The sequence below is a fragment of the Schistocerca americana genome, chromosome 2 (assembly GCF_021461395.2).
Source record: "Schistocerca americana isolate TAMUIC-IGC-003095 chromosome 2, iqSchAmer2.1, whole genome shotgun sequence".
NCBI lineage: Eukaryota > Metazoa > Arthropoda > Insecta > Orthoptera > Acrididae > Schistocerca > Schistocerca americana.
The window spans coordinates 202,864,863-202,888,127 of NC_060120.1; the positions used below are offsets into that span (position 1 = coordinate 202,864,863).

At 44.7% G+C, this 23,265-nt stretch overlaps 1 protein-coding gene across 1 annotated transcript in view; it reads left to right on the forward strand.

Moving 5' to 3' along the window:
• The first annotated feature begins 302 nt into the window (after nucleotides 1-302).
• The window catches only part of LOC124593877 (probable G-protein coupled receptor 158), a 343,981-nt gene continuing 321,018 nt past the window's right edge, over nucleotides 303-23,265 (forward strand). Inside the window, exons 1-2 of the mRNA XM_047132224.1 lie at nucleotides 303-337; nucleotides 725-827. Of these exons, the coding sequence (XP_046988180.1) occupies nucleotides 303-337; nucleotides 725-827 (138 nt within the window). The remainder of the gene's footprint in view (nucleotides 338-724; nucleotides 828-23,265) is intronic.

The following is a 23,265-nucleotide window of genomic DNA, read 5'->3' on the forward strand; positions in this document are numbered from 1 at the left end:
GTGAGACCTTAGATAATTTTTTACTCTCCCGTTCCTGTTCTATCTCCTTGTGCTGCAGCACTATGAAAGCAACAAGAAACACTCAGCATCATTGTGACCAATGATGGATGGGTCAACGCATTCTCGGGCAGTAGTGAACATACACGTTCCACTGCTTGCTTTGCACAGAGTCTCGGGGTCATAGTGATGCCCGCAACACTCTTCCATGGTGATTAGGTGGCTATAGATGTGAGCTGGCGTGACATAGTTATAACATTACCGTTGCTGCCACGGTTGGGATGCCGTTTTGAATGGTGTGAACAATGGCGTGCGGGATGCTGAAACTGACGGATGACAGGTTTTTCGCTTTTTACCGGTCCCTCACAGAGAGCTGGTCACTCATCTTTCTACTTTGTTCGAACTTTTTCGATCACACTGCTTCAGGTGATGGTGCGTTGTCGGCGTACGCTTCTGTCTACTCAGCATCGACTGTTGTAGCGTTGAAATGCAGATAACGAATTACTGCAAGATACTGCTCCGCCATTTTGTTTGGGCTCCTCGGTCGGCATGCCACTCTACTCTGTCATGGAAGACTGCAGGAACAAACAAGTAATTAGTAATGTAACTTTGTTCTTTCGAGGTAATAACTGAAACTTTCCAACTGCCCGTCGTACAAGTATGAGTACCCTCCCATGACTTTTACGAGACGCCTGTGTGGAAGATGTTTGTGCCCGTGTTGTTGCAGATCGGACGGCGGCCTGGTGTTCCTACCCCTCGAGGTGGCTGCCTGCAACCACAGCCTGGTGCTGCTCCCGGCGGGCAGGACTTGCACTCGCCACCACGCACAGGTCAGGCAGACCCTCATTCTGTAGTTTTACACTCACATATGCATAGAGAATTTGACTGACGTTTCTCGTAATGAGAAATTAGAAGGAGCGATCTGTATGTGTTTGATCTGCATGAGTTTTAAATATTTCTTTATAGTCAATATCACGTTCAAAACTTTTTTCATTGACCGGTTTCGACAGGTAATACTGTAATCTCAGATCATTAAAAACTTATCTGGTTGAACGCCATGTTCGATTATGCGTTCTTTATTCATGCCATGTTTATTTTTGACTAACTTACGTGGAACGTGTAATATACTCTCCACTTAAGTGTAGAGTATATTGCACATTCCAAACAAGGAGTTTCTGGGCAGAATCGGAGAGGAAAGGAATATATGGATAACACTGGTAAGGAGAAGGGACAGGATGATAGGACATCTGTTGAGACATCGGGGAATAACTTCCATTGTCCTAAAGGGAACTGCAGCAGAAGACAGAGATTTTTTTTTCAAATATTTATTTACCATCAATAATAATTATACATCACAACCCACTTCCTTATGTGATTAGTGGGTCTTACTTTCTAAATGTTAGTTACAATTAGCAGCTAATTACAATATATTAAGTTGTGAGCTACAGCTATACTCTAATTACAATGGGCAGCTATATACGCATATTAGTTTTTAACTTCTAAGATTTTAACTAACCCTACTTCTACTTCCTGCAGCGTCACAGATGTGTCAGAAATATATAAATCTACTTTATTGCCTTGCCCATCGAGCTAATCCCGATGGACGTGCCCCTGACACTGGGCAGGCCAGGATGTTAATCGCTGCAGGTTCCTAATTCTAGATTCCTAGTCTAATTTCTACTAACTAGTTCTAACCTAAGTCAATTCCGGTGCATTGTCCAGTCCTTGTTGTTTTTATACCTCACTCCCCCTAATCCCGTACGTGGCGGATTCCAGACTATAGGGTCGGCCTATCCACGCGCAGGCGGTATGGGAGTAGGGCGCGTGTTTAAAGTAATCTGTGCTGTCCAGTCCTTGTTGTTTTTATACCCCACTCCCCCTAATTGCGTACGTGGTGGATTCCAGACTATAGGGTCGGCCTATCCACGCGCAGGCGGTATGGGAGTAGGGCGCGTGTTTATTGTAATCTGTGCTATTTAGTTTAGTTCCCTCATGTATTCTCTTAGCACTTTTCGTGATACCTCGTCAGCAAGTTTATTTAATGTTTGGAAGGTGTCTTGTTGTCTTATCAGGTGGTATGTGTAATGATGGGGTAGTTGGTCACGTAGTGTGGAAGCAACATCATTGAAGAGGGGGCACTCGTAAATCACATGATCGGGAGTGCCCTCCGGTTCACCACATTCACGCGCGGGTGTGGCCCTTTTCCCGAACCGATGTAAGTACGTCGGGTAACGCCCATATCCAGTGAGAAAATGGATTAGTCCTCTGGTGGGTTCAAAGTATTTCGTATTTAGTCGTTCCCTAATGCTTGGAATCAGTTCATATGTCCTATGCCCTGTTTCATCCGTGTTCCACAGTTCTTGCCATAGTTGTTCCCCCCTTTGCCGAATCTCACCCTTGTCCCCTGCCCCAATGCCTAATATCTCCTCTATTTTTGTTGCATTTCCCTTCTTAATCCAGAACCATGCAGCCTGCTCTCGGATTTTGATGTCCAGGGGGCAAAGCCCCATTATGACCAGTAGTGCTCCCCCTGGTGATGTTCTGTAAGCCCCTACCGATCTAAGTATCATGTTCCTTTGAACCCTTCTCACTGTCATGGCGGGCACAACCCTCGTGAGCCTGTGTGCCCAGACTCCCGAGCCGTAACCCACTATTGATGTTAATATACTATTATGAGGTGAGGTGTAAGATGAAATCTTTTATGTCCTATGGATATGAGATTGTTCAGTGTTTGAAGGGCTTTCTGGGTTACAGCTTCGATGTGTTTCTCAAAATTCCACTTCTCATCAGTGATGATGCCCAGGTATCGTGTGTAGAGACAGAGATTCCAGTACATCGAGAAAATAACTGAGGACATAGGTTGTAAGTGCTACTCTGAAATGAAGAAGTTGGCACAGGAGAAAAATTCGTGGCGGGTCGCATTAAACCAGTCAGAAGACTGAAGACTCAAAAAAAAAAAAACGCAAGTATTTTATTTTGGCCGGATCGCCGTCTTTCAGCAACATTTGGCGAGAAGTGCAGCCATAACAAAACACGCCTCATCCCGGAATGCAGACCCCATCTGCAGTTGCCAAAGGGTTATTAAGATATTAGGAGGAGAACCACGAAAAGTTTGCAAACTAAGTTCTCCGCCGGTGGCCACAGGTTCTGGCCGGCCAGTTGGCGACCGTGCCAGGCCTCATAGGCTCTGGAGGGCGAAGTGCCCGCGTGGCGGGTCACCGAAGCGGCAAGAAGCCGGCCCTGGCCGCTCGGCTTAGCAGGGACGGCGTACTCAGCAGGGACAGGAGCGGACAGCGCAGCCATTCCTCTGCCGGTGGCTGGAGCGCCTCCCTCTGGCGCTCTGGGTTCTTGCAGCGGGCGGGACCCCCGCGCCTCACAAATCCGCTTACCGCCCGCTGCCACGGGAAAGGCGGGCGCAGCAGACGCCCGTTTTTATTGACCTCTCGGCGGCGCCGTCAGCTGCTCCTCAGTGTAAGTTCTGCTTTCAGACGCTGATAACATTTCTGAAGCCTTAATGACTGCTATAAGTCCATGACTGTTTCAAGGATGTGAAAAAGTTTTTTTAGAGACCGCTACCAAATTGCTGCTAATCTCTTGCGTTCATGAAACATGTTATAAAAATGTATGTATGTGCGAAGGGTGTTCAATAAGTATGCGACACGTTTTTTCTTTCTGAAAGCAGGTTTGCTTTATTCACGATTACAGTACACCACACTATGTTCCACTCTCTTGACTACAAACCCTATTTTTCAGCATAATCTCCGTTATAATTCGAAATAATCATCAACCAATTGCATAAAAGAAATTCAATTTCTTAACCGGCTATTCAGATGCCTGTACAGGAAAATACACCACAAATAAGTAGAGTGAGTCGTGGTAAAAATTGCTGTTTTGCAGAGCGCGGCGGAGGTTCGAGTCCTCCCTTGGGCATGGGTGTGTGTGTTTGTCCTTAGGGTAATTTAGGTTGAGTAGTGTGTAAGCTTAGGGACTGATGTCCTTAGCAGTTAAGTCCCATAATATTTCACACACATTTGAACATTTTTGAAGAGCGCGCCGCAGCGCGTACTGTGAAGCAGTCGCCCTCCGTTTCTGGCGGTGGCGCCGCTGTGGCAATTGCAGCTTTGGTGTCTCCCTCTGGTGGGAAAGGGGCAGAGGTTGTCTGTTCACGAGCATGTAAGGGGCGCTATGAGCTCGCCAGTCGGTCAGTCTGGGTCAGTCTCTCGTCCCCAGCTTGCTAGTCTGTCTTACGTCCGCATTTGTTAGACAGTTAGTGTCTGTCTGTCGTTCGGAGTGCTAGTATGTCTGTCGTTCGGATCAACCTTCAAAGCCGGCAAAATGAGAGTCTTTCCACTCCACCAGTAAGAGAACTCAGCGAGTGGTCGCCCGGTTGGGGCTTAGTTCCTGCATCTGAATCTGCGCGTTAGGCCGCCAGTTTGCTCGAGTTTGCTCAGGCAATGGTCATTGGCGGTTGGATCGATCGGTTGGTCGGTCACGCACTGAGACACAAGATGACGTATCCGTCTTGAGCGTCGGCGCATGTGAGGTCGCCACGTGAGTCCATTGGGCCGCGGCGTATAGCGAGGGGTAGTGACTTCGCGGTCGACACGAGAGCAGTGTCTCAGTGTGCGACCGACCAACTGATCGATCCAACCGCCAATGACCATTGCCTGAGCAAACTCGAGCAAACTGGCGGCCTAACGCGCAGACTCAGACGCAGGAACTAAGCCCCAACCGGGTGACCACTCGCTGAGTTCTCTTACTGGTGGATTGGAAAGACTCTCATTTTGCCGGCTTTAAAGGTTGATCCGAACGACAGACATACTAGCACTCCGAACGACAGACAGACACTAACTGCCTAACAAATGCGGACGAGAGACAGACTAGCAAGGTGGGGACGAGAGACTGACCCAGACTGACCGACTGGCGAGTTTTTTTTTTTTCTTTATTGTTATTTTCAAACCCGTACAAACAGGCAGGCTGTCAGCAGCACGTTACGCCGCTCTTCAGCCATCTAGTAGATAAATAAACAACAGAAAGAATACACAGATGTGGCATAACGGTGGGTAAGAAAACAGTAGACACATAAAGAGAAACACGGAGCCGTTCACACTCGACGATAATCCACACTACAAACTGGTGTCACGATGCACTAACACTGAAGATGGCGATGGCACAGGTGAACGATGAAGTGTGACGGTGAACACTGAACACTAAACACGATGGCACACACGAGACACTGATGGCGACGATCTCCGGCGCGCGAATGTCCACTGAGTGTGTGCGAGTCTGGGGACCTGCCAAGAGAGGAAGAAGGGTGAGGTGGGGGAGAGGGAAGAACAAAGATGCAAATGGCTGAGGAGATGGGGGGAGGAGGAGAGGGACAGGGGAGGGGAAGCCTGGGGGAGGAGTGGGGAGAAATGGAGGATGGAGGGAAGAGGGAGAGAAGGAGCAAAAACAGGAAGAGGGAGGGAGGATCAAAGTTGGTAGGAGGGGTAGATGGAGGGGAGGAGGGCATCATCAGGGAGAGGGAGCTGGCGGAAGCCACCTTGGGAGAGGCTAAGGAGGGTGGAGAGATGGAGACCAGGTGCGACGTGGGAATACAGGTGCGGCAGCGGGCGGGGGCGGGAGAGGGTGGGCGAGACAAGCGGGTGAGGAGGATCGAGTTTGCGGGAGGTGTACAGGATCCGTATCCTTTCAAGGAAGTGGAGGAGGTGGGGGAACGGAATGAGATCATACAGGATCCGCATGGGGGAGGGGAGACGGATGCGATAGGCGAGGCGGAGAGCATGGCGTTCAAGGATTTGAATGGATTTATAAAAGGCAGGGGGGCGGAGATCTAGGCTGAATGGGCGTAACAAAGGATAGGGCGGATGGGGGATTTATAGGTGTGGAGTACGGTGGAGGGGTCCAGACCCCACGTACAGCCGGATAGGAGCTTGGGGAGACGGAGTCGGGAGCGTGCCTTGGCTTGGATTGTCCAGAGATGGGGGGTCCAGGAGAGTCGACAGTCGAGGGTGACGCCAAGGTACTTAAGGATGGGGGTGAGGGCGATAGGACGGCCATAGACAGTGAGATAGAAATCAAGGAGGCGGAAGGAAGGGGTGGTTTTGACTACAATGATCGCCTGGGTTTTGGAGGGATTGATCTTGAGCAACCACTGGTTGCACCAAGCGGTGAACCGGTCAAGATGGGGTTGGAGAAGGTGTTGGGAGCGCTACAGGGTGGGGGCAAGGGCAAGGAAGGCGGTGTCATCGGCAAACTGGAGAAGGTGGACGGGGGTGACGGCGGTGGCATGTCCGCCGCATATAGAAGGTACGTAGCCTTGGGGCACACCGGCGGAGGGAAAAAAGGTGTAGGAATCCGTGTTGTGGATGGTGACGTAGGAAGGACGGTGGGAGAGAAATGAGCCGATCAGACGGACGTAGTTAATGGGAAGGGCGAAGGTTTGGAGCTTGAAGAGGAGACCAGAATGCCATACGCGGTCATAAGCATGTTCGAAGTCCAGGGAGAGGGATTGCGGAGCGACGGGAAAGGAGATGAGTGAGGTGAAGGAGAAGGCCGTCGGAAGAAAAGGACGGGCGAAAGCCACACTGGGTAACGGGAAGGAGGCGGTGCTGGCGGAGATGCTGGTGTATGTGGCGGGGTGAGGATAGATTCCAGGACCTTGCTGAAGACCGAGGTAAGGCTGATGGGACGGTAGGAGGAGACGGCGGACGGCGGGTTACCAGGTTTAAGGAACATCAGGATACGGGAGGTTTTCCACAGGCCGGGATAGTACCCAGTGGACAGGACTACATTATAGAGCCTGGCCAGGGTAGAGAGGAAAGAGACAGGAGCTTCACGAAGGTGGCGGCAGGTGACACGATCCTGACCAGGAGCGGTGTTGCGTTTCGTGCGGAGTGTAGCAATGAGATCCTGTGTAGTGACCGACTGGCGAGCTCATAGCGCCCCTTAAATGCACCTGAACAAGCAACCATTCCCCTTTCCCACCAGAGGCAGACACCAAAGCTGCGATTGCCACAGCGGCGCACCGCCAGAAACGGAGGGCGACTGCTTCACACTACGCGCTGCGGCGCGCTCTTCAAAACAGTAATTTTACCACGGTTCATAGAGGTTAGATAAAAATATTAAAACTAAGGACGAAACGTTTCAAAAGAGTTTAAAAATTTAAAGGTTGAAAATGGTTCATACTTACACTGAAGAGCCAAAGAAACTGGTACACCTGCCTAATATCATGTAGGGCCGCGCGAGCACGCAGAAGTACAACAATACGCTGTCGCTTGGTCTCGACTAATGTCTGAAGTAGTGCTGGCGGGAACTGACACCTTGAATCCTGCAGGGCTGTCCCTAAATCCGTAATAGCACGAGGGGGTGGAGATCTCTTCTGAACAACACGTTGCAAAGCCTTCCAGATTTGCTCAATAATGTTCATGTATAGACTGTTTTGGGGCCAGCGGAAGTGTTTAAATTCAGAAGAGTGTTCCTGGAGCAACTCTGCAGCAATTCTGGACGTGTCGGATGTCGCACTGTCCTGCTCGAATTTCCCAGATCCGTCGGAATGCACAATGGACATTAACAGATGCAGGTGATCAGACAGGATATTTACGTACGTGTCGCCTGTCAGAGTGGTATCTAGACGTATCAGGAGTCCCATTTCGCTCCAACTGCATACGCTCCACACTATTAAACAGCCTCCATCACCTTGAACAGTCCCCTGCCGACATGCACCGTCCATGGATTCATGAGGTTGTTTCCATACCCGTACACGTCTATCCGCTCCATACGATTTGAAACGAGACTTGTCCGACCAGGCAACATGTTTCCAGTTATCAACAGACTGCTGTCGGCGTTGAAGGGCTCAGGCGAAGCGTAAAGCCTTGTGTCGTGCAGTCATCAATGTTAAACGAGTGGGCCTTCGGCCCCAAAGCCCATGTCGATGATGTTTCGTTAAATTTTTCGCATGCTGGCACTTGTTGATGGCCCAGCATTGAAATCTAGAGCAATTTGCGGAAGGGTTGTATTTCTGCCACACTTAACGATTCTCTTCAGTCGTCGTTGGTCACTTTCTTCCATGATCTTTTCCCGGCCGCAGCGATGTCGGCCATTCGATAATCTACCGGATTTCTGAAATTCACGGTACACGCTTTAAATTGTCTTACGGGAAAAGCCCCACTTCATCGATACCTCGGAGATGCTGTGTCCCGGCACTCGTGCCCTGACTATAACACCACGTCCAAACCCACTTAACTCTTGATAAACTGCGTTTGTAGCAGCAGCAACCGATCTAACAACTGCACCATACACTTCTTGTCTTATATAGGCGTTAACGACCGTAGCTCTGTATTCTGCCTGTTTACGTATCTCTGTATTTGGATACGTGTGCCTATACCATTTTTTGTTTTTTCTTTTTTTTTGCGCTTCAGTGTACATCTATCGCTTTCTTTGCGAGCATAAACAGTAAGATGCATACAACATACTACCGTGCTCCTGAAAAAAATACAAGAACAATTAATAATACAATAATGAATCGATTAATACAAAAACAGCTCACAAATTCTTACATGTGGTTCGAAGTGCCTGTACAAAAATAGTGTAAAGCATCCAAACAACAACTGCTAACATCATGCCAGAACTGGAGCTAATCAACTAATGACATGCATATCTTGAAACAGGTCTTAGGGTATGGGTTGAAGTACGATAAAATGGTAAAACAAAACCGTATACAACGTAGTTGTCACAACGCACAATCAGAAATTTAGGGGCACCTAAGCAACGTACTAAGTAATATTTAAAAACCTAATGATAAGCAAGTTAAGTTAATATCAACGACAAGTGGCTCTGTGGAGGATAAATTTGGAAATTAATCTCCAGACAGCTGTAGTGATGTCACTAGCATGTTACAGGGAACCTGTCAGCAAAAACGAAGTGCAAAATGTACCTGTGACTGGAGTAAGTGCAACGGCAGTTCTCAATTATTAGCTAGTATTAAGTATCTCAAAGTGAATTTGGAGGAAAAGAAGTGTGGGCATAATTATATTATAGTGAAACAACTCTTACTGGAATGTCTGCAGGTCGCAAATATTTTTCGTGAAAGATTTGTATCTAGCGGCTCTTATAGCAGTTGCATGGTACTGTAAGTTATAGAACACGTCGCTGAACTAGTGAAGAGATATCAATAGCGCGGAAACAGGAAATACTGCCACGAAACAGCGCGCGAGATGCACCAAGGGGCGAGAAGCAGTAACTGGAGTCAACGTAGAAACATTACCTTGTCAGTAGCTAAAACGAAGAGTCAAAATTAACTATAGGTGAAAAGAAACGTGGGCATCGTTTTATGCTTTCGAGGCAGTGGAATAACCAGTTCAGAAAATATAAAAAGTCATAAATGCGCTTCGTTGAGTAAACATGACTATCAACATTCACATACGTTACGTGAAATAAGTTCAATAGATATCACTACCTGGCCGTGAATGACTAAAGTGCTTGTCAGGTAATCATTACTTGTAACTATAGAGCAGAATATCTCTAACTTTAAGAATCGAATTTCTATAGGTCTACATCTACATCTACAACTACATTGATACTCTGCAAATCACATTTACGTGCCTGGCAGAGGGTTCATCGAACCACCTTCACAATTCTCTATTATTCCAATCTCGTATAGCGCGCGAAAGAACGAACACCTATATCTTTTCGTACGAGCTCTGATTTCCCTTATTTTACCGTGGTGATCGTTTCTTCCTATGTAAGTCAGTGTCAACAAAATATTTTCGCATTCGGAGGAGAAAATTGGTGATTGGAATTTCGTGAGAAGATTCCGTTCCAAGGAAAAAAGATTTAGTTTTAATGATGTCCAGCCCAAATCCTGAATCATCTCAGTGACACTCTCGTACATTTCACGATAATACAAAACGTGCTGCTCTTCTTTCAACTTTTTCGATGTACTCCGTCAATCCTGACTGGTAAGGATCCCACACCACGCAGCAGTATTCTAAAAGACGACGGACAAGCGTAGTGTAATCAGTCTCCTTAGTAGATCTGTTACATCTTGCAAGTGTCCTGCCAATAAAACGCAGTCTTTGGTTAGCCTTCCCCACAACATTTGCTATGTATTCCTTCCAATGTAAGTTGTTCGTAATTGTAATTCTTCGGTATTTAGTTGAATTTACAGCCATAAGATTTGACTGATTTATCGTGTAACCGAAGTTTAGCGGATTCCTTTTAGCACTCATGTGGACAACCTCACACGTTTCGTTATTTAGGGTCAACTGCCAATTTTCGCACCATTCAGGTATCTTTTCTAAATCCTTTTACAACTTTTTTTGGTCTTCCGATTACCTTTATTAGTCGATAAAAGACGGCTTCATCGGCAAACAACCTAAGAGGGCTGCGCGGACTGTCTCCGAAATCGTTTATATAGATAAGGAAGAGCAAAGGGCCTATAACACTACCTTGGCGAACGACAGAAATCGCTTTTGCTTTACTCGATGACTTTCCGTCAATTACTGCAAACTGTGACCTCTCTGACAGGAAATCACAAATCCAGTCACATAACTGAGACGATATTCCATAAGCACGTAATTTCGCCACAAGCCGCTAGTGTGGTACAGTGTCAAAAGCCTTCCAGAAATCCAGAAATACGGAACCAATTTGAAATCCCTTGTCAACAGCACTCAACACTTCATGCAAGTAAAGAGCTAGTAGTGTTTCACAAGAACGATGTTTTCAAAATCCATGTTGACTGTGTATCAATAGCCCGTTTTCTTCGAGGTAATTCATAATGTTCGAACACAATATATGTTCCAAAAACCTGCTGCATATCGACTTTAATGATTTTTTTTGTTTTGGTCATCAGTCTTCTGACTGGTTTGATGCGGCCCGCCACGAATTACTCTCTTGTGCTAACCTCTTCATCTAAGAGTAGCACTTGCAACCTACGTTCTCAATTATTTGCCGGATGTATTCCTATCTCTTCTTCCTCCACAGTTTTTGCCGTCTACAGGTCCCTCTAGTACCATGGAAGTCATTCCCTCATGTCTTAGCAGATCTCCTATCATCCTGTCCCTTCTCCTTATCTGTATTATCCACACGTTCCTTTCCTCTGCAATTCTGCCCAGAGCCTCCTCTTTCCTTACCTTATCAGTCCACCTAATTATCAACTTTCGTCTGTAGCACCACATCTCAAATGCTTCGATTCTCTTCTGTTCCGGTTTTCCCACAGTCCATGCTTCACTACCATACAATGCTGTATTCAAGACGTACATCCTCAGAAATTTCTTCCTCAAATTAAGGCCGGCATTTGATATTAGTAGACTTCTCTTGGCCAGAAATGCCTTTTTTGCCATAGCGAGTCTGCTTTTGATGTCCTCCTTGCTCCGTCCGTCATTGGTTATTTTACTGCCTACGTAGCAGAATTCCTTTACTTCATCTACTTCATGACCATCAATCCAGATGTAAAGTTTCTCGCTGTTTTCATTTCTGCTACTTCTCATTACCTTCGCCTTTACTCTCAGTCCACACATTGTACTCATTAGACTATTCACTCTGTTTAGCATATCATGTAAATCTTCTTCACTTTCACTCAGGATAGCAATGTCATCAGCGAATCGAATCATTGATATCCTTTCACCTTGTATTTTAATACCACTCCTGAACCTTTCTTTTAGTTCCATCATTGCTTCCTCGGTTTAGAGATTGAACAGTAGGGGCGAAAGGAAAAATCCTTGTCTTACACCTTTTTTAATACGAGCACTTCGTTCTTGATCGTCCACTCTTATTATTGCCTCTTGGCTGTTTCGCATATTATATATGACACGTCACTCCCTATAGCTTACCCCCATTTTCTTCCGTATTTTGAAATCTTGCAGCAATGTACATTGTCGAACGCTTTTTCCATGTCGACAAATGCTGTGAACATGTCTTGATTTTTCTTTAGCCTTGTTTCCATTATTAAACGCATCGTCAGAATTGCCTCTCTCGTCCCTTTACCATTCCTAAAGCCAAAGTGCTAGTCGCCTAGTGCATCCTCAATTTTCCTTTCAATTCTTGTAAGCAACTTGGATGGGTGAGTTTTTAAGCTCAATGTGCGATAATTCTCGCACTTGTCAGCTCTTGCCGCCCTCAGAATTGTGTGGATGATGCTTTTCCGAAAGTCAGAAGGTATGTCGCCACCGTGAATAATCATTTTGTTGCCACTTCCCCCAATATTTTAGAAATTCTCATGGAATGTTATCTATCCCTTCTGCCTCATTTGATATTAAGTCCTCCAAACTTCTTTTAAATTCAGTTATATTCGCTCATCTCTTCTAAATCGGCTCCTGTTTCTTCTTCTATCACGTCAGAAAAATCGTCCCCCTCATAGAGGCATTCAACGTATTCTTTCCACCTATCCGCTCTCTCCTCTGCAGTTAACAATGGAATTCCCATTGCACTCTTAATGTTATCACCCTTGCTTTTAGTGTCACCGAAGGTTGTTTTGACTGTCCTGCATGCTGAATATGTCGTTCCGACAATCATTTCTTTTTCGATGTCTTCACATTTTTCCTGCAGCCATTTCATCTTAGCATCCCTTCACTTCCTATTTATTTCCTTCCTCAGCGACTTGTATTTCTGTATTCCTGAGTTTCCCGGAAAATTTTTGTACTTCCTCCTTTCATCAGTCAACTGAAGTATTTATTCTGTTACCCACTGTTTCTTCGCAGTTACCTTCTTTGTACCTATGTTTTCCTTCCCAACTTCTGTGATAGCCCTTTTTAGAGATGTCCATTCCTCTCCAACAGTACTACCTGCTGAGTTATTCCTTATTGCTGCATATGTAGCCTTAGAGGACTTCAACAGTATCTCGTCTTTCCTTAGTACTTCCGTATCCCTAATGTCTTTGCGTATTGATTCTTCCTGACTAATGTCTTAAAATTCAACCTATTCTTCATCACTATTGCGTTGTAATCTGAGTCTACATCTGCTCCTGGGTACGCCTTACAATCCCGTACCAGATTTCGGAATCTCTGTCTGACCATGAGGTAATCTAACTGAAACCTTCCCGTTTCACCCGGCCTTTTTCCAAGTATACGTCCTCCTCTTGTGATTCTTGAACAGACTATTCGCTGTTACTAGGCGAAACTTGTTACAGAACTCAATTAGTTTTTCTCCTCTCTTATTCCTTGTCCCAAACTCATATTCTCCTGTAATCGTTTCTTCTACTCCTTCCCCTACAATTGCATTCCAGTCCCCCATGACTACTAGATTTTCATACCCCTTTGCATACTGTATTACCATTTTGAATGTCCTCATACACTTTCTCTATCTCTTCGTCTTCAGCTTGCGACGTCGGCATATATACTTGAACCGTCGTTGTCGGTGTTGGTTTGCTGTCGGTTCGGATAAGAATAATCCTGTCACTGAACTGTTCTCAGTAACACACTCCCTGCCCTGCCTTCCTATTCATAACGAATCCTACTCTTGTTATACCATTTTCTGCTGCTGTTGATATTACCCTATACTCATCTGACCAGAAATCATTATCTTCTTTCCACTTCACTTCACTGACCCGTACTATATCTAGATTGAGCCTTTGCATTTCCCTTTTCAGATTTTCGAGTTTCCCTACCACGTTCAAGCTTCTGATACTCCACGCCCCGGCTCATAGAACGTAATGCTTTCGTTTGTTATTCAATCTTTTCCTCATGGTAACGTCCCCCTTGGCAGTCCCCTCCCGGAGATCCGAATAGGGGACTATTTTGGAATCTTTTGCCAACGGAGAGATCATCATGACACTTCCTCAGTTATAGGCCACATATCCTGTGGATACACGTTACGTGTCTTTAATGCAGTGATTTCCATGGCCTTCTGCATCATCATGCCATTGATCATTGGTGATTCTTCCACCCTTAGGGGACAAGAGAGTGCTCTGTACCTCTGTCCGCTCCTCCGCTCTATTTGACAAGGCCATTGGCAGAATGAGGGTGACTTCTTATGCCGGAAGTCTTCGGCCGCCAATGCCTGTAATTTGGTGGATTACTTCTACTACGTTTCTTGAATATTGGTATGACCTGTGCAATATTCCAGTCTTTGGGTACGGATCTTTCGTCGGGCGACCTATTGTATATGATTGTTAAGTATTGTAATGTAAAAATATAAAAACAGTGATATGTATAAAATAAACGGCAGTCTGCCAATGTAATCGTATTCTTAATGACTCTATAGTAGCGGTTGAAAACACTTTTGTGCAAATGACTCACAAGAATGTTCTTAATAGTGCAATATCTTTTAAGTTAGCCCGACACAGATCAGCAATTAATAAACTAGTTTAGTTCTCAGGGTAGTTACGTAATCGTCGATGTCCTTTCCTTCTTTACCCAACACCACAGATATTATTGGAAGCTCGTGAGAAGTCGTGTGCTTATTGCACCAGAGAATACTTCACAAGTCTGTTCGATGTAAACTACTGCAATACGTAACTTAATATTGTGGTTTCGTCTCGATTCCCCAATACAAGATAACAAGAGTAGCATTTACAAATGAAATCATATTATGGAATCGGAATCCTGCGACCAGACCTTTTCTGCCTGGAATGTTATCTCATTATATAAAGAAAAAGTGTAATTAAAAATTGTTAAATTATTATCAACGGCCGCCGGGCTCGTAGGATCTGAAAAAAAATTAATTGCCCTAACCGACGGCACGTCTTGTATATGAGCTAAAAGAAAAATGTTGAAGATTTTCTAAGATGGCGCCTAACAATGAAAATTCTTTGTTAAGGCCCATATCTACTTAGGACAATCCAGGTATCAGATTACAAACTGATTGAACTCATACACAAATTTTTTTGACAAAATAACCATTATATTTTTCTGGTTTTAAGTACAACTTACATTATTAGCTGGTATAGCAAGATGAGCTTTACACAAGAACGTCCGCTTAGGTCCGAATCCAAGAAGATAATATAATCGAATAACGAAGGAAAGATAGTTCATGCATAGAAGCGCAAGAGTCCATGGAATAAAATGTCCATTGTAGTTCTCTCTCTTCTTCTTTGGCGTAACTTGTCGGTTCTTTATAAAATTTATCGTAATATTTAGTTTACATTTTTTAAACCCAAGACCACCCAGGAGAAACAGTACAGTATGGAGCTAATGCATCAGTATCCTCTGAAAGGAACCCAATTGGTATACACTCTGGACCAGAAGACTTGCTTTTACTAAGTGAGTTAAGTTGCTTCACTACTCCGAGGATATTTACTTCTACGTTACTCATGTTGGCATCTGTTCTTGATTGGAATTGTGGAATATTTACTTCGTATTCTTTTGTGAAAGCATTTCCTAAGGCTGTGTTTAGTAACTGTGCCTTTACAGCACTGTCTTCGACAGTATCTCCATTGCTATCATTATTTCCTTAGTGACCTTTTTCAGAAGAAGAAAGAAATTAAATTTCTTTTGTGCAACTGGTTATTAATTATTTCGATGTATGGAACTGCAGTTGCTGAAGGTGGATAAAATACTAAAGTAATCTCCGTTCAACGTGGCGGCCTTACGCCACCGAACTGGGAGGGTTTGTATGGCCGCATGGTACCACTCTACTGATCGACGTTGAAGCCAACGTCTTGCTGCGTCAATAACCTCCCCATCATTCACTTACTGCTTCCCGCGGATCCGTCACTGGGCCAAACAGATGGAAGTCGGGAGATGCGACATCCTGGCTGTAGGGTGGATGAGGAAGAAGAGTCCACTGAAGTTTTGTGATCTCTAGGGTACACAGACTTGGGTGAAGCCTTGCGTTGTCACGGAGAAGGAGAAGTTCGTTTCTCATTTTTATGGCGAAGAACACGCTGAAATTTTTTCTTAAATTTTCTAAAGGTATCGCAGTACACTTCAGAGGACATCAAAAGAGAGTAACACCTTCCGAGTCCCAGAACACCGTTGCCATTACTTTACCGGTTGAGGGCGTGGCTTTGAACTTTTCCTTCGAAGGAGAGGTGGTGCGGCGCCACTCCATAGACTGCCGTTTCGTTTCCGGTTCGAAGTAATGAATCTATCTTTCATCGCCTGTGATGGTGTTCGACAAAAAGTTGTCAAGATCAATCCCGCTACGCGGAAGTAATTCCGCATAGATGGTCCTTCGTTCCTTTTTATGATCTTCTGGTAGACAGGAAAGAACCCAGTAGACACATACCTTCAAATACCCTCGCTAGCGGATGAGTGTGTCTTCATTACCAAGAGAGACGTCCAGTTGAGTAGCAACGAATTTGAAAGCAATAATTTATCCGCAGATTCTAAAAATAACTCCAAAAAGTTTTGGTCATATGCAAAATTTATGAACGCTACAGATGCGACTTGACAGAAAATCTTAGGATGTTCTGGGCTTACGTTAAATCAGTAAGTGGAACGAAACACACACTCTGGGATGATAATGGCATTTAAACGGAGGATGACACACGTAAACACCTTTTTCCAAAGTTGTTTCACATAGGAAGACCGCACTGCAGTTCCTTCTCTAAATCCTCGCACGAACGGAAAAATGGCTGACATCGAAATAAGTGTCCAAGGAATAGAAAAGCAACTGAAATCACTCAACAGAGGAAAGTCCACTGGTTGGCTGACATCGAAATAAGTGTCCAAGGAATAGAAAAGCAACTAAAATCACTCAACAGAGGAAAGTCCACTGGATCTGACGGGATACCAGTTCGATTCTACACAGAGTACGCGAGAGAACTTGCCCCCCTTCTAACAGCCGCGTACCGCAAGTCTCTAGAGGAACGAAAGGTTCCAAATGATTGGAAAAGAGCACAGGTAGTTCTAGTTTTCAAGAAGGGTCGTCGAGCAGATGCGCAAAACTATAGGCCTATATCTCTGATATCGATCTGATGTAGAATTTTAGAACATGTTTTTTGCTCGCGTATCATGTCATTTCTGGAAACCCAGAATCTACTCTGTAAGAATTAACATGGATTCCGGAAACAGCGATCGTGTGAGACCCAACTCGCTTTATTTGTTCATGAGACCCAGAAAATATTAGATACAGGCTACCAGGTAGGTGCCATTTTCCTTGACTTCCGGAAGGCGTTCGATACAGTTCCGCACTGTCGCCTGATAAACAAAGTAAGAGCCTACGGAATATCAGACCAGCAGTGTGGCTGGATTAAAGAGTTTTTAGCAAACAGAACACAGCATGTTGTACTCAATGGAGAGACGTCTACAGACGTTAAAGTAACCTCTGGCGTGCCACAGGGGAGTGTTATGGGACCATTGCTTTCCACAATATACATAAATGACCTAGTAGATAGTGTCGGAAGTTCCATGCGGTTTTTCGCGTATGATGCTGTAGTATACATAGAAGTTGCAGCATTAGAAAATTGCAGCGAAATGGAGGAAGATACGTAGCGAATAGGCACTTGGTGGAGGGAGTGGCAGCTGACGAATGTAATGTATGTAACGTATTGCGAATACATAGAAAGAAGGATCCTGTATTCTACGATTATATGATAGCGGAACAAACACTGGTAGCAGTTACTTCTGTAAAATATCTAGGAGTATACGTACGGAAAGATCTGAAGTGGAATGATCATATAAAATTAATTGTTGGTAAGGCGGGTGCCAGGTTGAGATTCATTGGGAGAGTCCTTAGAAAATGTAGTACATCAACAAAGGAGGTGGCTTACAAAACACTCGTTCGACCTATACTGGAGTAGTGCTCATCAGTGTGGGATCCGTACCAGGTCGGGTTGACGGAGGAGATAGAGAAGATCCAAAGAAGAGCGGCGCGTTTCGTCACAGGGTTATTTGGTAAGCGTGATAGCGTTACGGACATGTTTAGCAAACTCAAGTGACAGACTCTGCAAGAGAAGCGCTCTGCATCGCGCTGTAGCTTGCTGTCTAGGCTTCGAGAGGGTGCGTTTCTGGATGAGGTATCGAATATTCTGCTTCCCCCTACTTATACCTCCCGAGGAGATCACGAATGTAAAATTAGAGAGATTCGAGCGCGCACGGAGGCTTTCCGGCAGTCGTTCTTCCCGCGAACCATACGCGACTGGAACAGGAAAGGGAGGTAATGACAGTGGCACGTAAAGTGCCCTACGCCACACACCGTTGGGTGGCTTGCGGAGTATAAATGTAGATGTAGATGTAGATAATCCAATACCTTCTCTTACGGATAATGTAACGGATTATGATAAACAGAAGGCCGAAATTCTAATCATTGCTTCCTCGATGTACAGATTGAAGAGTAGTGGCGAAAGGTTACTGCCTTGTCTTACACCCTTCTTAATACGAGCACTCCGTTCTTGATCGTCCACTCTTATTATTCCCTCTTGGTTGTTGTACATATTTAATATGACCCGTCTCTCCATATAGCTTACCCCTACTTTTTTCAGAATCTCGAACAGCTTGCACCATTTTATATTGTCGAACGCTTTTTCAAAGTCGACAAATCCTATGAACGTGTCTTGATTTTTCTTTAGCCTTGCTTCCATTATTAGCCATAACGTCAGAATTGCCTCTCTCGTCCCTTTACTTTTCCTAATGCCAAACTGATCTTCACCTAGCGCATTCTCAATTTTGTTTTCCATTCTTCTGTATATTATTCTTGTAAGCAGCTTCGTTACATGAGCTGTTAAGCTGATTGTGCGATAATTCTCGCACTTGTCAGCTCTTGCCGTCTTCGGAATTGTGTGGATGATGCTTTTCCGAAAGTCAGTTGGTATGTCGCCAGACTCATATATTCTACACACCAACGTGAATAGTCGTTTTGTTGCCACTTCCCCCAATGATTTTAGAAATTCTGATGGAATGTTATCTATCCCTTCTGCCTTATTTGACCGTAAGTCCTCCAAAGCTCTTTTAAATTCCGATTCTAATACTGGATCCCCTATCTCTTCTAAATCGACTCCCGTTTCTTCTGCTGTCACATCAGACAAATCTTCACCCTCATAGAGGCTTTCAATGTATTCTTTCCACCTATCTGCTCTCTCCTCTGCATTTAACAGTGGAATTCCCGTTGCACTCTTAATGTTACCACCGTTGCTTTTAATGTCAGTCTAGAAATAATCCCATTGGGGCTGAGAACCATTAACCTACCAAAGAGGTTGAAAAAGAAGTGTGGCCCACGGCGTGAGATTACCCAGACTTTACTCATCCATTATCGGAGAATGAGAGCACTTAATGAGTTGCAACAACCTTTAAACATAATTTCAAACCTTTAAGAAACTTTTTCACATTGACAACTCCTACAAAACAATAAAAGGGAAGATGTTTATTGTTTTCTAAATTTTCGCTGTTGATGTAGTTAAACTGCCGCATTTGAAAGACGTTTTGCTCGTAATTTAGTACTCCCTTACTACTGACTGTATTTGCGACAAATTTCGCAGACAGTATTTACATACAGGATGCCTGGAAGTTCACGCTACAAACTCCTACGACTTGTAGAGGTATTGAGAAGGTAATGTTGAATTGGAACCCATGTCCGGAAACGTACCGTTTCCGTGATACAACCATTTAAAAAACCAATGTTACAAGTAATTGGTTAGGCGTGACAAGTACATCACTTAGATTTCCACTCATTACTAGCTTACGTACTCGCTGATGGGTTCTCATCACCGTGATGCAGGACGACCTCTTCCGATTCGGATGTGCGGCGTCTCCTTGTAGAACCAAAATCACGCCTCCTGACGATGAAGGTATCCTCTCCCGAAGCTGTTGCATAAATGTGGTGAAAAGGGTATGCAATGGAGCCGGACGTTGTGGAGGATGACCCTGATAAGGGCGACGAGTAGCTCTTCCACCACTGTGAGCTTCGCCATTCAGAAGGATCACTTCGATGTATTCTCCTCAACCATTTGCTCTGACACTCACAAACGCGTGAATCAGACTATAACCAGGTCAGAAAAGTAGGATGGACGTCAAATGACGTCAGTAGATTCGACGTAATGACCCCCCGCAATGACTACCTTGTTGTATAACGTACCTAGCTAGCACGTTTTCAAACGGCTGTAGCATGGAAACGATACGTTTCCTTGTATGGGTTCCTATTAAAATTATTATGCACTCACTCCCCTCTACAAGTGGTGCTAGTTTTTGACGGGAGTTTCCGAACATCCTGTATACCACTGAATGTACCTGTAAAATTATATCATTGTATGATATATAGATCAAGTGACATGACGTCATAAACACTGAAATGCGTAAAAGAAACTGCCGTATCATGCATGACATTTAAATTTATTAATTCTTTTCTACAAACTCTATTCGCAACATATTTCGCAGACAATATTCGGATATACCATAAGATTTCTCTGTAAAATTACATCACTGTACGACACATGGTTCACTAGATATGCCGTCACATACATTGAGCTGCTTGAAAACGAAAATGCGGGGCAAAGTCGTTAGAGATACAGGTGAAATAGTATAAAAAACGTGAAAAATATCTGACATGTGCGAACTCCTGCAAAGTCACAGATAAAAATTTTCTCCTAAGCCTCTGGATCGATCTCAACTAATTTTGGTAAACGTATTACTTACTTTCTGGAAAAAATTACTCTGGGGGCGAGATGCAGTGGCCTTCTATGGGATGACGCTGATAACATAGAGCAGGTGGAGGGAGCAGATGGACAGAGGTAGTTGGATGAGGACATGGAGAGGGAAATAGAGGTGGGAATGCATAGAGAAAGGGACGAGAGGGAGATGGACAGAGGGAGGGCAAAGGAGGAGATGAAGCTAGAGGGAATGAGGACGAGATAGGAGAAGGGACAGAGGTGGAAGGAGATGGACAGTGGAGAAATGAGGCAGACTTGACAGAGGCAGGAGCAGCACATAGAGAGAGGGGCAGGAGGGGATGGACAGAGAGAGGGGAAAGTAAGAAATGGACTCATATAAGAGTAGAATAAATACTTGCCCCAGAAATGCCAGCTACTGATTTAATAATGGTACATGTTTGCAACCACAAACCTCATCTGCACGCTACAGTGTCAGTACGAAAACAAGCAACAAAACTACATATAGATATCTCTGTTATTACTTACAGTTCTCGTACGTGCTGTGGTTATCGAGCGAAAAAAGGGAAGGATAACCTAATTGGGGGCAATATTTTCTTCATTTGTTAGTCGCTTTTCACCATTTTGTAAATAATCACTCAGTCCATACGAAATGGTTGTCACCTTATGTTCAGACACATCTGTTCCTATAGCTTTTCAATACTTAAAACACATCATTGCTATCAACTGTACCCTGAATCAGAAACAAGAGTTTTTACAAAGAGTGCTGATACATTCTCATGCTTAAATTTTTGGGAAAAATTTTTAAACGTGTTGAGAAAGCTAGACTGACGCAGCTCATACTCCGTTCTTCGGCCAGAAGCTTTTTTTTAACAGAATATTATTCGCCTTTCTTGTTCTCCTGTAGGAGCATTTTTCCGCTGGTCGATAGTGGAAAAGCCGAAGACGTGCTAGCCGTCGCCCAAGGAATCCAGCAGATTATGGCTGTTGACCAGGATACTAAGAGGGCAGATCCAGTAGCAGAAACGACCATCAAGTTAAAAAGGACATATATATATATATATATATATATATATATATATATATATATATATATATATATATATACAGGGTGTTACAAAAAGGTACGGCCAAACTTTCAGAAAACATTCCTCACACACAAATAAAGAAAAGATGTTATGTGGACATGTGTCCGGAAACGCTTAATTTCCATGTTAGAGCTCATTTTAGTTTCGTCGGTATGTACTGTACTTCCTCGATTCACCGCCAGTTGGCCCAATTGAAGGAAGGTAATGTTGACTTCGGTGCTTGTGTTGACATGCGACTCATTGCTCTACAGTACTAGCATCAAGCACATCAGTACGTAGCATCAACAGATTAGTGTTCATCACGAACGTGGTTTTGCAGACAGTCAATGTTTACAAATGTGGAGTTGGCAGATGCCCGTTAGATGGATGGATTAGCACGGGGCAATAGCCGTGGCGCGGTACGTTTGTATCGAGACAGATTTCCAGAACGAAGGTGTCCCGACAATGAAGACGTTCGAAGCAATTGATCGGCGTCTCAGGGAGCACGGAACATTCCATCCTATGACTCGCGACTGGGGAAGACTTAGAACGACGAGGACACCTGCAATGGACGAGGCAATTCTTCGTGCAGTTGACGATAACCCTAATGTCAGCGTCAGAGAAGTTGCTGCTGTACAAGGTAGCGTTGACCACGTCACTGTATGGAGAGTGCTACGGGAGAACCAGTTGTTTCCGTACCACGTACAGCGTGTGCAGGCACTATCAGCAGCTGATTGGCCTCCACGGGTACACTTCTGCGAATTGTTCATCCAACCAATGTGTCAGTCCTCATTTCAGTGCAAATGTTCTCTTTACGGATGAGGCTTCATTCCAACGTGATCAAATTGTAAATTTTCACAATCAACATGTGTGGGCTGACGAGAATCCGCACGCAATTGTGCAATCACGTCATCAACACAGATTTTCTGTGATCGTTTGGGCAGGCATTGTTGGTGATGTCTTGATTGGGCCCCATGTTCTTCCACCTAAGCTCAATGGAGCACGTTATCATGATTTCATACGGGATACTCTACCTGTGCTGCTAGAACATGTGCCTTTACAAGTACGACACAACATGTGGTTCATGCACGATGGAGTTCCTGCACATTTCAGTCGAAGTGATCGTACGCTTCTCAACAACAGATTCGGTGACCGATGGATTGGTAGAGGCGGACCAATTCCATGGCCTCCACACTCTCCTGACCTCAACCCTCTTGCCTTTCATTTATGGGGGAACTTGAAAGCTCTTGTCTACGCAACCCCGGTACCAAATGTAGAGACTCTTCGTGCTCGTATTGTGGACGGCTGTGATACAATTCGCCATTCTCAGGGCTGTATCAGCGCATCAGGGATTCCATGCGACGGAGGGTGGATGCATGTATCCTCGCTAACGGAGGACATTTTGAACATTTCCTGTAACAAAGTGTTTGAAGTCACGCTGGTACGTTCTGTTGCTGTGTGTTTCCAATCCATGATTAATGTGATTTGAAGAGAAGTTCAAATGGCTCTGAGCACTATGGGACTTAACAGCTGTGGTCATCAGTCCCCTAGAACTTAGAACTACTTAAACCTAACTAACCTAAGGACATCACACACATCCATGCCCGAGGCAGGATTCGAACCTGCGACCGTAGCAGCCGCGCGGTTCCGGACTGCGTGCCTAGAACCGCGAGACCACCACGAGCGGCGAAGAGAAGTAATAAAATGAGATCTAACGTG